The sequence below is a fragment of the Trichosurus vulpecula genome, chromosome 9 (genome assembly GCF_011100635.1).
Source record: "Trichosurus vulpecula isolate mTriVul1 chromosome 9, mTriVul1.pri, whole genome shotgun sequence".
Classification (NCBI taxonomy): Eukaryota; Metazoa; Chordata; class Mammalia; order Diprotodontia; family Phalangeridae; genus Trichosurus; species Trichosurus vulpecula.
The window spans coordinates 34,557,545-34,571,437 of NC_050581.1; the positions used below are offsets into that span (position 1 = coordinate 34,557,545).

General features: G+C 39.8%; 1 protein-coding gene across 1 annotated transcript in view; it reads left to right on the top strand.

Moving 5' to 3' along the window:
- TRPM3 (transient receptor potential cation channel subfamily M member 3) overlaps window positions 1-13,893 on the top strand; it is a 725,609-nt gene that overhangs the window by 585,943 nt on the left and 125,773 nt on the right. The window contains 2 exon segments of the mRNA XM_036738414.1: window positions 1,971-2,105; window positions 3,497-3,547. Of these exon segments, the coding sequence (XP_036594309.1) occupies window positions 1,971-2,105; window positions 3,497-3,547 (186 nt within the window).

Below are 13,893 nucleotides of genomic sequence, written 5' to 3' on the forward strand. Positions count from 1 at the left end.
TTAAGCAGCCTCTGGAGGATCTCAAGAAAACACTGGGCTCTGATTTGAGAACATGAGTTCTTGGCAGCAAGGGAATCTGTCAGTAGTTGATTTGGCTGGCAGAGACTCCCTTCTTGGTCTTTAGGGAAAGATCCCCACCTAGTGGAAACACACATGGAGCCTGAGCAAAACTCCTTTTCTTGTGCCAGTTAATACCTGTGCCAGCCAGTTTTCAGTTTTCAGCTTTTTGGTTAAAAAAAATCCCATTAGTGAAAATGAAGATCTGAGAGGAATTAATCACTTGTCTTTGTCAGAGGGTAAGAGTGAGAAAGAGGTTGGCAATTTCTGGGCCCCAGGCACTCCTGTCCTACTTTATGCCTGGGTCACACAGAGGAGACTTAGAACACACACCAACATGGCAAGTGCCATCTGGCACTATGCAGCACAGCACACGGTCTTCTGTGTCTCCCAAAAGAACAGCATGAAAGGAAGCTGAGCTTTATATAACTGTTCTTGGGCTGCGTCCCTGATTGTGAGGGGAGGGAGGGAGCATTGGAAAATTGAGCACTGGGTGTGCCCACTGCAGCCTGGGTCGGGGGGAGTGGGGAGGAAAGGGAATGGGGAGCAAACAGGTGACCTGAAACAAACCCTATGCCCAGAAGCACCTTTAACGCTGACCATTTCCAGGTCTTTTTTTTTAACTCTCACTTTATCAGAAAGGCTGTGCTTGGGTTAATGCCAACACCTGTCTGTTCTCATCAGTCGAATTAAGTGAATGACACCGTTACTTGAGAATATAAAAGAATTTATTGGAAAACTTGAGCATTTGGAGGCTGGGAAAGGAGTTTAATAAATTGTTTCTAAGAATAATGGGTTATTTTTTGTTTTGCTAGATAGGGTAACACAACAATCTGCCTCACCCTCTTCTACCAGGGCCAACTAGTAGTCACTTGCAGTTGGTTTGCTAAAACTAATATACTTCTGGACTATTATTAGGCACCATTTTAACCCCTGAAAGATGGTGAGATAGAGTAAGGCCTGAGTTCAGGTCCCTCACATGACACATATTAACTGTGACCATGGACAAATCACTTAACCTTTTAGACCTCCCTCTCCCAGGGCAAATTCATAAAATTGTAAGGACAGCAGTGCAGTTCAACAGAAAGCACAATGAATTTTAGTCAGAGAACCCAGGTTCAAACCCCAGCTTTACCATTCCCTACCTTTGTGACCTTAGTCAAGTTTCTGGCCTCAGTTTCCTCATCAGTAAAATAAGGAAGTTGGGCAAGATAGTCTCTAAAGTTCCTTGCAACTTTAAATTTATGGTCCTATAAATTATAGCACAATTGCTCATCTCCATGGTGGAAAGGGTTTCCACACCAAGAGTTCCCCACAGCTCTGAAATCACAAGTCTGGGAAAAAATAAAAAGAAGCCCTGGCTGAAGTGAAAGGAATCGTTAAAAATGTAAGTACACCTTTTGAACTTCAGAAGAATGAAGGGAGAGTAGAAAGAGAAGCCCCTCCAACTCTTCTGCCTCTTTAAGCCCATGGCTCACCTAGCTACCATCTCATGATAGCCACTTACCCAGGTGACACCCAGGAACAAGGCAGCAAAAGAAGATGGAGGTAGGGCAGGTGAACTGCCGTATTCATAGACTCTCAGGAGGGTATAGGATCATCAAGTTAGAGCCAGAAGAGACCCCCTTCCTGTATAATGCTTTAAAATGTTCACTGAATCCACTCCCCTCATTTTACAATTGAGGAAATTGAGGTAAATGAGGTTAAGTGACTTTTCCAGGATAACATAGCTAGTAAGTGTCTGAAGCAGGATTTGAACACAAGTCTTTCTGACTCTAAGTCCAGCACTCGTCAGACATTACTTTTTAAGGTGGATTAAATGGCTTCCAAAGGGCTGACCACGTTACGCCAGTACAGGGTCAGTCATCTCTTTCCAGGTCAGGAGTCATCTAACCCAGTGATTTGGTCTGCAGGTGGGGTCCCTGGAGCAAGCAATGCTGGATGCACTGGTGCTGGACAGAGTGGATTTTGTGAAATTGCTCATAGAGAATGGAGTAAGCATGCATCGTTTTCTCACCATCTCCCGACTAGAGGAATTGTACAATACGGTAGGGCCAAGCTAAGGCAAATTTTTTTTCTAAGTTTCTTGTTCTGCCTCCTCTACATCTCTGTGTTGGCAAGATGCATGGGCCTTTTCACTCACCCTCTCCACCTTTAATCTTTCATTTCCTTTCCTCACCCACTATGAAAATAACCTGGCCGTATAAGAATACCAACCAAAATAAGAACAAAACTAGCTAACTTTTAAAGAGTTTTGTGCACTAAGAGAGTTGTCCACAAAAACCCTGCAAGGTAAGTGGTATGAGTTTTTACAGTTGAGGAATCAGAGGTTCAGAGAGCTTGAATGACTTCCTCTAGGTTACACTGTGGGTGTCGTAACTAGGATTTGAACCCTTCTAATCCCAGTGTTCTTCCTACTAAGAAAAACTGAGCTGAACTAAGGAGGCTCTCACACAAGACCACACAACTTCTGGGTATTATGGTATAGCTGATCCCAACTCTGTCATGTACAAACTTGAAATAGAATTTTCTGTTACTGAAAGTGTAAAACTATACCAGGGCTTTTGGGACTTCCTATATAATGCTTTAAAATGTGCAAATCAGTATTACACACATTATTTCATTTGATCCTCACAACCCAATGAGGTGTAGGAGCCATTGCTATCCCCATTTTCCAGGTGAGGAAACTAAGGCAAACAGAGCTGAAGGAAGCTTAAGTAGCTCCTCCAGGGTCAAATAGTGATTAAGTGTTTGAAGCAGGATTTGAACTGAGTTATTCTTACCTCCAAAGTCTGCTTTCTTGTTTATTTGCAAGTAAGAGGGACAACTTTGTACCTAGAATATAGTTCATCTTCTTTAAAAATTCAACTGTCATCAATTGGAATCCTAATCATTCCTCAGGCAGTTGGAATTTTATAGCATTTGGACATATGCTATCCCATTTGAGTTGTACAACAAATCCCGGGAGGTAAAAATAAGGTAGATACTATTGCCTTCATGATTTTTCCTAAGGTCATTCAGCTAATTAGTGACTGAATCAAGACATGAACCCAGGTCTCCAGCAGTGTGGTACTTTGAAATGAGCACAAAGTTTGAATTCAGAGGAGTGGGGTCCACATTTCAACTATGGTCCTATGGTGCGATATATGTGTGGCTTTAACTGAATTATTAGTCTCTTTGTGTTTTAGTTTCTTCGGCATTCTTCGTATCTCTAAAGTTTTCCCTCATATATAACAGGTACTTAATAAATGCTTATTGACTTGTAAGACCAGTGGGTTGGACTCAAAGACTTCTGAAGTCCTTTTCACCTTGAAATTTCTCCTTCTGTGACTCCAAGCCTACTGTTATTCCCTCTCAATTCCACGCTGCCCTCCATCTTGCCTTCCTGATGAGTATCACTGCCAGATAAAGACTAGTTAATTCTTTTTGTCATTTTCAGAGACACGGACCATCCAATACTTTGTACCACTTGGTCAGGGATGTCAAAAAGGTAAGATACCTCTCGACAGCAGGTCGGAGGCTTTGCTTCGTGTCATTAGAGATGGACGAACTCTGTTTTGCATGGGCTGCCAGTTCAGAATGTTCTCATCCCTGCCCCCTAATACCCATCCCTCACTTCATTCCAGATTGTAATTTGTGTCCATGTTGACTGACTCCTCTGCCTACATTGCAGCAGTGACCAAGCTTCTTTCTAGATAGTTTTAGATGCTTTTCTGGATATAATGCTTTGGCTAATGGAATTGTAGGCTGTTTCATGTCATGTGGATTTATGCTGTTATCAGTATTCTTCCATATAGTCTCTACTGTTTGGGGTGCTAGTTTCCATGTTGTTGGTTTATTCATATTATTTATCTTGGTGTGCTGAGCCCTAACTCATTACTGTAGTTTCATTTCTGCTACATTAAATGTAATGTGTAATACAAACATCTAGAAAGATCTAGGAAAAATACGTAGTAGAAAAGTAATAATGCTTTAAAATAATTCACATTTCTATAAGATTTTAAGGTTTAAGGAGAGCTTTTATCGCAATGATACCCCATAATCTAGATAAGACAAGCATTATTATCCTTATTTTGTACATAAGGAAACAGAAATTAAATGACTTGCCCACAGTCATGCAGCTAGGAAATATCTGAGCAAGAGACTCAAGCCTTCTGACTTTCTATTATGCCACACTTGCAACTCAAAAATCACAGAATTTTAAAATTGAAACAGACTCATGCAGCCATCTAGTTCAACCACTACCTGAAAAAGAATCTACATTACAACATACCCAATTGGTCTTCAGGTCTCTGCTTGAATCATTATAGCATTTCACATTTTTTTCTCTTTTTTGGGGGGCAGGCGAGGCAATCGGGGTTACATGACTTGCCCAAGGTTACACAGCTAGTAGGTATCAAGTGTCTGAGGCCGGATTTGAACTCAGATCTTCCTGACGCCAGGGCCAGTGCTCTATTCACTGCTCCACCTAGCTGCCCCATTTCACATTTTCAAAACATTTTCACAGTCGAACTTTGCCTTGCCTCATGTGATTGGTAGCAAATTATTGTCCCCATCTTACAAAGAAGAAACTAAGGAAGTAAGAGTTGGATTGACGTGGTCAACCCCACAAAGTCATAGAGTCATAGACTTTTGAGTTGGAAGAGATTTTAGAGATCATTTGGTGTAGTTCAACCACCTCATTTTATGAATGAAGAAACAGGTCCAGAAAGGTAGTGAGTGACTTGTCCAAAGTCATACAGATAGTAAAGATCAGAGATATAGTTCAAACCCAGGTCCTCCAATTGCCAAGCTAGTGCTCTTTCATTTAGTGACAGAGGGAGGACTCCCATCTTTTAATCTAGTGCCTTTTCTACCACATCATATTGCCTCATTAATGTAGTATATGGGGTTCTGAACCCTTGTCATTATTGTGGGTCCATTATTCCTTTAATTCCAAAAGCCCAGATAGAAAAACACAACCTACTTGGCACACTTTAATTGGCAGCACTACCATTTCTTAAAGATAACTGCCCTGAAAGTCATGTGGGATTTGCTGGAGAGCAGGCTATTGCTGAGGTCTAAAATTTAGTTCAGTGTGCTCACCTTATAAAATGGATTTGGTTGAAATGCAGAACACACCTTAGGGATTCCTATATAAGGCTTTATTTTTTTGTGCAGCAAGTCTGTAGTAAAAGGCAGCTTCTTTCTTATTCAACCCTTGCTCTCGAAGAGGACCAATGACATCAGAAGGGAGATGTCTTACAAGTGAATTGGATTTAAGTGAGGCAAGTCTGTGCAAAGTCATCAGCCTCATTCTCTCCTCCAGAGTCACTGGAGTCCAGTGGCAACACATAGCTGTGTCATAGTGGATAGAAAGCTGGCCTCAGAGCCCCAAAGACTCAGGTTCAAGTCCCATCTCCAACATACTGGCTGTGAACCTGGGCAAGTCACCTAACTTCTTGATAGTCTGGGTAGCTACTTAATACTAAGTAGAAAGGGGAAATGCCAACCTGCATTGGTAGAGGAAGTTTCCCTATACCAGTCATGAGTTAGTTCCCTTTACCAATGAAATCACATCTCTGTTCCTTACAGAAAGTCATAAGTCTGAAAGCTGATAGGGCCCATGGGTGCATATCTTGGCTTTCTACCAAAGCAGAATCTCAGTGAGATGATGTTCATTGAAGCCCATATACTTATGGAATTACAATATTGAGAGTCTGTACTAGCTCCCCTGGGGAGCCTCCCTTCTTATTCCAGTCAAAATGAGAGATTTTCTGGGGTTTTCTTTTTTTTCCTATTAGAATGTAAGTTCTTTGAGAGTAGGAATTTTTTTTAAAAAATTTTTATCCCTTAGTATATAGTAGGTGCTAATAAATGCTTATTGGTTGACTAATTGATTGAAAGGCCTGGCCTTTCTCCCCCAGGTAAAAGAAATGAGGGGCTTTGTGATACCCAAAAAGAGAGCTGGCATTTTAGTGAGACTGGCCTCTATGGTAACAACCCTGAGAAAGCTCTCTTTCCCTTGACCTAAAAAGTAATCTAGGTTTATTAGAACTAAGTAGGGAGAGGGTTACAAAGGCTAGCTTTTACAATATAGCTCTCAAGGACCTCAGGCAAACACTTAACCTCCCTGGGCCTCAGTGTCCTCATCTGTAGAAATGGACGGTTGACTCTAAGGTCCCTTCCAGCTCTAAATCTATGACCTTTGCCAAGATCATTACAGGTGACGTCTAAGCTAAAACCCACAGGAAAGGACTTATCCTCGAGCTATTTCAAGATGATAATGAAGCCTTCAGTTCCATCACCTTATTTCTGAAATGTGTTATCCTAAGAAAGGAGAGAACAAAACAATAGAATCCTTATTGCCCTGTACCCTCAGTCATCATCAATCAAGGCCATGGTGGCCTAAATGATTCCAGTGGAGTTATATCAGTAATCACTTTATCCCCTTTCCCATACCCCGCCCTTTAGTAGAGCTTAGCACTGTGCCCTCCTCTGTTTCCCCTGTCCTGTGTCTGGTTGCTATATTTTGCTTTTGGTGGGCATTGCTAATAGCCTCAGGATGATTTTCACAATTGGCCCTCCTAGACTAAGGATTATAGAAACCCTTCAAAAAAACTGTATTGCACAATTCTGGTTTATCAATTAAGTTTCCTTTTGTTTGGTTGATAACCTAGTGATTCCCACATGTATTTTCTTCACTTCAGCTGGAATACAAAGAGTGAGAAATAGTTCCTTTTTAGACATGATCTGCTGAATTTATAGGAACCTCAAAGACTACGGATTTGGGTAGAAGTTAGGAGGTGCTATGCATTTCTTCAGGGATTTGGTAGAGTACATTGCAAAGAGATGAACTGAAATTGGGGGGAGAACAGTTATTTATTCCTTTAGAAATGTAGCTGGTATACAGATCTCCCTTTCCTCCTTATTCCCCCCTTTTGAATTGTAAATCCTTAGTATTCTTTACTACTTCCTCCCAACCCAAGGCAATTCCCTTTAGCTAGAAGTTCCCAAACATTTTTGGTCCTTAGACCCAATAGTTTTCTACACACCTTCTTACACGTATTCAACATGAAAGGAAATAAATTCTAGAGTTTACCACACATATACACATAAGAATACAATTATTTTACATAAAATAAATTTTATTTATATAAAAAACATTTTACGATTTATTTTAAATTAATTATTCAATTAATTTCAATAGGACAATGTGGTTATTTACTAAATATTCCTGTTGGCAAGCTTTTACTGCCCTCTGGTGGTATGCATATCCCAAGTTGGGAACCCAACTGTTTTAAGCAATCCTGCAGGAATTAAAGTCATCCACCCTTAAAGAAGGAAATACATCAAAGGCAGCCCATTATCCCTGCTTTTCTGGGTCTGACATCTGCTGGTCTTGTAGCATTCAGGAGCATAAAGCCAACCAGGGTTAAAATTTCTCCTTTTTGGGTAAGATAATCTCTCCTAAGAATGCTGGCAACTTCCTATGGGGTATCCACTCAGGATGTGGGTGTAACATTGATCTCAGAGTTGGCTTGAGGCCACATTTTTTGATGCTGTGACTTTGTGTGGATTCTGGAGGAGTACTCTCCCACACTTACAGTTACTCATGTCTCACACATTTCTCCCTTCCTTCCCTAGGAAGGAGGTGGATCTATCAGAATTTAGTTCCTAATCTAGGGAGGCTGGTGATCGCTTTTTGCATGCCATTCCCCACCCACACCCAGTAGGAGTCTAAGAAATTTGGAAGGCTCCACTGCCTCAGAAAACCTGCCCAGTATAGCCTTTGAATGGTCTTCCATCTGGACTGTGTTACCCAGTATTCTACAATGCAGAGACTCAAAAGCAGTCTGCAGTGTCTTTTCACTAGTGCCCTCATCACTTTTCAGTGGTATTCCCAAAACCCAAAGGACATTATGTAGGTTTTTCTTTCTTCCTGTGCGGCATTCCTCCAAGTGTTACAAAGTAAATTTGACTAGCAGTAACAACTATTACTGTCTGCAACAGTGTTTGCAGGGCAGGGGGTGGGGGAGGGCAGTACAACCCACCATTCATTACTGTTATAGATAGATACAGTTAGCATCCCACATGAACCATGCAAACGTAATAACCTTTTTCTCAGAGAAAGCCATGGCATGAAGTACCAAGGCAATTTTCTGAAAATTTATTCATTTTGGGAAGGAGAACTGGGAAAATTTCAGCATGGTTAACCAGGATACTGAGTTCCATACTGAGGCTAAAACATAACTTGTGAACATATTGTTTACAATTTAAAATGAGAATTTTATTTGATCAAAGGAAGAAAACAACGCAGAATCCCTTGAATAGGTGCACTTTGGTCCCAAGAACCCCCAATGTTACAGTCCCAAACATGAGAATTCCTCCCCTCGATTTGTTTTTTCCTCCACCATTCCAGCAGAGAGCACTGGCCCAGGTGTGGGAGAGCTTCTCTTTTCTCTCCTACTTCCTACTGTTACTGTGGTATTATTTTCTTCCACCGCATAATATAGTTATCTTTTCTGTAAGTTTTCTCTCCATAATAGTAAAGGGAAAAAAGATTTCAGGGTTTTCTCTTTTGATATCATCACAACTCTAACAAGGGGGCAAAATCCACTGTTGGAATATTCATCTGGAAAAAGTTACTATTCCTCCTGTAATGCGTCACAGCTTTCTAGCAGGCTTTCCGCTTTGGGGAAAGAAGCGGGGTTTTTTATGGGAGGGGGGTTCTTTCTTTTTGTTTGTTTATTTTTGCATAGCTCACTTTCCCCTAGTTACCAGCCTTGAAGTTACTAAGACATGCATACCCATGGATCATTGTCATTCTCCAGTCTGTGGAACAGCAAGCAAGGAGAAAGGCAGTTCCTTAAACTCCCTACATGTATTTAATTAACCGGAGGGAAACGGGAATAAACCGGTGTTTCTAATAATAGGATAGAAGAAAAAAAAATCATGAAAGAGATTTCCTTTTTTTAACCTGAAGGGCCAGGAGGGGGGACTTTAACACATTGATGGGCCATCCCAAGTCATCCCAGAAAACAGTGCTTAGCCATCCTTCTTTCTGAAATTGATCTGAATCAAATATGAAGAGTTGTTCCTGCACTACTAGTTTCAGATTTTTAACTAATTTCTATCAGTGGAATAATAAACATCTTTGGGGGAATTTAAATCAGTGGAAACTAGACATATTCCCAGAATTGTTTTCATGCATAAATCCATTGGATGCTCTGATGCACTCACATTAAAACCAGAGTGGCCCTAGTCTGTCTGCTTTCCTATATACTTTTCTGTGATATGTAAGCTGGCATCTTAGTAGTTGTATTCGCTCATGTGGCTCTGTATGTTTGAATCACTATTCTGTGTCTTGAATTAAATGTGCTAACATCTCCAATCCCCTAAACCCTCTTTACAATACCAACTTTTTCCCAAAGGAGAGTAGTTTTAAGTATTGTATGAAGATGGCTATATGACACAGAGGATAGAATATTGGGCTTAGAATCAGGGAGATCTTGAATTTTCAAATCCTACCTAGTCGTGGTACCCTGGATGAGTCATTTAACCTCTGTCTCCAGCAACCAACTAGGACTCGGCCTCTATGTCCTTTCAGCTGTAAATACAATCCTACGATGAGCTGCAATTTGGGTTGGTTGAGGGAGCTTCTTCACTGGAAGCTATCATAAATCCTTCTTTTATTTGCAAATGGAGGTAGATTTACTACAAAAGTAATTCAGAACTCATCCATATGGAAGCTGAGTCACAGAGCTTTGCAGAATGTAAGTAAAATGAATTTCTATGGATATTGAGCAAAGATGGGATTTTTCTCATGATTCCCGGAGTTAAATAATTGGAGTTTTTAAAAAATGTTTTAAATTAAAATATTTTAGGGCCTTGTTTCCTTGGCCACAAATATGCCATGTATTAGAAACATTTTCTTTTCTGGATACCCTTTTTTGTTGTGTAAAAGTTTATTTCCTTTCCAGACTTTTACACTGTAAAATAAAGGCACTAGGTGAATGATAAGAAACACCTCATACCCATGAGCCTATGGCTTGCTGGCCACTTTGTCTTCATTAAGAAGTTGCTCTGAGATATTCTTCCTGGGGCTTCCCAGGATTAACTTGACCCGCTAGAAGAGAAATTTGACAGGTAGAGGTCATTGTATACATGGAGCCATGCTCCTTCATACTGCAAAATGGAACATTCTCCTGGGTGACAGGGACTTAAAGGCCAAGTCATGGAAAAAGAAGCCTAATGGAACATGGCCAACTTTGACAGCTGAAGCGGTAGTCCATTTTAAAAAAATGGACATTCAGAAGGTCATTTTAAGCTTGTCTTTTAGTTAAAAGCAGCTGGTAGTACAGTGGACAGAGCTTTGGGCCTTGAGTCAGGAAGATTTGAGTTCAAATATGGCCTCAGACATTTACTAGCTGCGTGACCCTGGGCAAGTCACTCAACCTGTTTCCCTCAGTTTCCTCATCTGTAAAATGGAGATAATAATAATTCCCAGAGTTGTTGTGAGGATCAAATGAGATGATATTTGTAAAAAGTGCTTACCTCAGTGCCTGGCCCATGGAAGGTGCTTTACAAATGTTTATTCCATTCCCTCTTAAAGGGTCATTCCTAAAAATGTTATCCAGATTTTCTCTTTTAAAACCTAACTGCAGAACAATCTCTCAAGCTATGTTGAAGTAACCTAAATTGCTCTGGGTGCCTATAACAAATGACAGCTAGAAAATGCAACATTTACAAAGAGATAATACCATCTGTTTCATTTCATAATAGGCCATGAAGTGGGAAACAGTAATGACCAGAAAATAGCACACTGATTTATTCCCTCCAAAGAGTTTATAAGAGACCATTATTGAATTCAACAGTTTAACTGAGCACCTAGCTTGTGCAAAGATCATGGTCCTTTCCCTCAAGGAGCTTACAGTCTAAGAGACAAGACCAGAGGAGCAGCATAAACAATGTGGTGAAAGCAGGACTGATCAGGGTATGTTGGGGAGACTATGGGAAAAATAGCCTGGCCAGGCCTCACAAAGTTTCTTGCTCATAGTACAGACATTTAATAAATGCTTTGATTGAATTGAATAAAATTAATTGCATTGCGTTGAATCAGATGGGAAATTGTCAAAAAAGGTATATTCTGAGATAAGACTAAAAATTCTGATTTGGATGAGCCTTCAGTCTAAGGCAAAGGAGTATAGACTTTCTCATTTAGAAAGCACATTGTAGAGGATGTTTTAAAAAAAAATTTCTAAATTGAAAAAGACCCAGTTAGAAGAAGCTGACTACCAAAAGTCTGGAGGGTATAACACTAGTTGGTATAATGCAGTAAACTGTAATTTTTGTACTTCACCAAACAGGATGGAAAAGACTTATAGTGACTGACAACCGAGCTCCATTATCCCCTCTCTCTCCTGTTCCCTTCACATACAGTGAGATTAAATGGGACTCCATCAGTCTCTTCAAATCTGTTCCCTTGAATTCTAATCCAGTGGCCCTCTTAGTAGAGCTCAGCAAGCCCCAATCCCAGGAGATCTAAAGCTCTTTCCTTTAGCTAGAGAACCACTTAGCAGGTGAGAAAATGATATTGAGAAAACCTAGGTTATAGCCTTTTTTATTAGTTTTATGGAATATACTTCTTCCCGAACAGCTTCCATCCATCCTAGTGGGAAATTTAAAATTCATTTTCTTTCATTTCTCTGCTGCCAAAAGCTTTTAAAAAGAAAGCACCCATTATAGGTAGGGCAGAGTACTTAATATTTGACAGAAGTAAATTTACCTGCCCCAGTAATAACTTCAACATGGGCTCTTGGCCCCCTTTCCTGAAAGGCCTTTCTGTCTGTCCTGCAGTTGTTTGTTGAAGGTCACTATAAAAACGAAGCTCTTAGATCAGGACAATAAATAAAAAGAAATCCCATATATTCAGCTATTTTAGTTAGGTGAACATTGCCCCTCTGTGGTCATTCAGAATACCAATCCAAGAGGAGGCACCTGAATTTTAGCCTCATTTCAACTATAGAAAAATCACTGGGCATAAGGAGATATCTAGTCCGTTCTCTTGCTTCAGATTACACCTAAATCATCCCGAAGGGGATTTTAAAAAAAATATTATCTTCAGTGACTTTTGCGAAAGATTTCACAGCTTCCATTGGCACATATCTCACTGTTTGCTAAATAACTACGTGTACACATATATGCAAATGTGTATATACATGTATATGGATATTCACGTATGCATATGTATGGGTGGATATATTGCATATGGAGAGATATGTGTACGTGCATGTATGTGTATACACATGTATGTATGTATGATTGGTAAACAGTGAGATGTGTTCCAATGGAAACAATGACATTTTTCCTGGCAGTCATTTAAAATAAGATTTTAAAAATAACTCCTTCAGGATGATTTAGTATGGTTTGAAGCAGGAAGATAGACTAGATATCTCTTCATATGTGCTTCTTCTATTGTCTGGATATGTGTATATATACATATACTCACATGTACCTATGTATAGATATGTATACACATGTATATATGCATTAAATGTATGTATGCATGTGTAGTATATTACATCATAAACAGTTTTTCATTTCTCCTTCCTCCATTTGATGTTTTGCCACATATTATCACACCTCTGACTGCTCTCACTTTTCAGGGCATTCCACCAACATAAATATTACCACTCAGTCTTAGTCTTCAAGACTGACCTTAGCAATGAACCATTAGTGGGGGAGCACTGAAGGTACTCTTAGCAATATCTTCAAACAGAAAGGGACTGTTACTATTCCCCACATGGAAATTCCCCCAAATTTCTTGTTAGAAATCAAATTCCTTTCTTACATAAATAATATAAACTCACATTTAAATAGTGCTTGAGGCTTACAATGTATTTCCTTCACAACCGGTTTGTAAGGTAGGCATCACAAGTATTATCGTCTTTATTACACATATGAGGTATCTAAGATTAAAGGTCACAGGTAAAATGATTTGTCCAAGGTGACACAGAGAGTGTCAGTACCAGGAATCTAGACCCAGGTTTCACTTGCTTCCAAGTCCAGCACTCTTTCTACCACACTAAAATATAGCTACACACTAGGCCTTATCTTTGCCTGTTTTCTGTTACTTAGAATTCATGCAATTCAGTGATTTGAATTAATGGGTATACGCACAATGATGAAAAACCAAGACAATGTACTTACCACATGTGGATTCAGCTCATTTATTAAAAGTTCCAAGCAGGGAGGGCAGAGAGAGGTCTGGACCTGTAATTTCTTCAGTACAAGGATTCCCTGGTATGTAAATTTCCTCCAAAGATGTTCCTGGGCCACTCATCTGTGACTTATAGTCTAAAAAATTTGCCTGGGGCACTAGGATGTTGAGTGACTTCTCATGGTCACATTTCCATTTAAATAATGTTGGTGTCATTTGAAATATATGCTCAGGGTAGAAAATGTCATATCACACTAAATACCTCAGTTGATACTCTGCTGCTTTGGAATCTGTGATAGTTTATCTAACTAGCTCTATATGAAATTAAGCAAACGATGACTTCGCCACAGGGTTGATGGCTGCTTTTAGGCTCCCCTACTCTCCCAATACCTCTTGACTGAGAGGGGGCTAATAATGTTCAGTAAATAAAACAGGAAGGTGTGGGATCATAATTGTAATACAACTCACAAATATATGGCACTTTATAAAGTCATTAACATACATTTGTTCATTTGAGCCTTACAACCATGTGACTTATAGAGCAAGAATTGGCGTACCTATTTTTCCAGATAAAGAAATTAAAACTCAGAAAATGTAAAATGGCAAGGGGCAGAGTCAAGGATTTGAACCTGGCC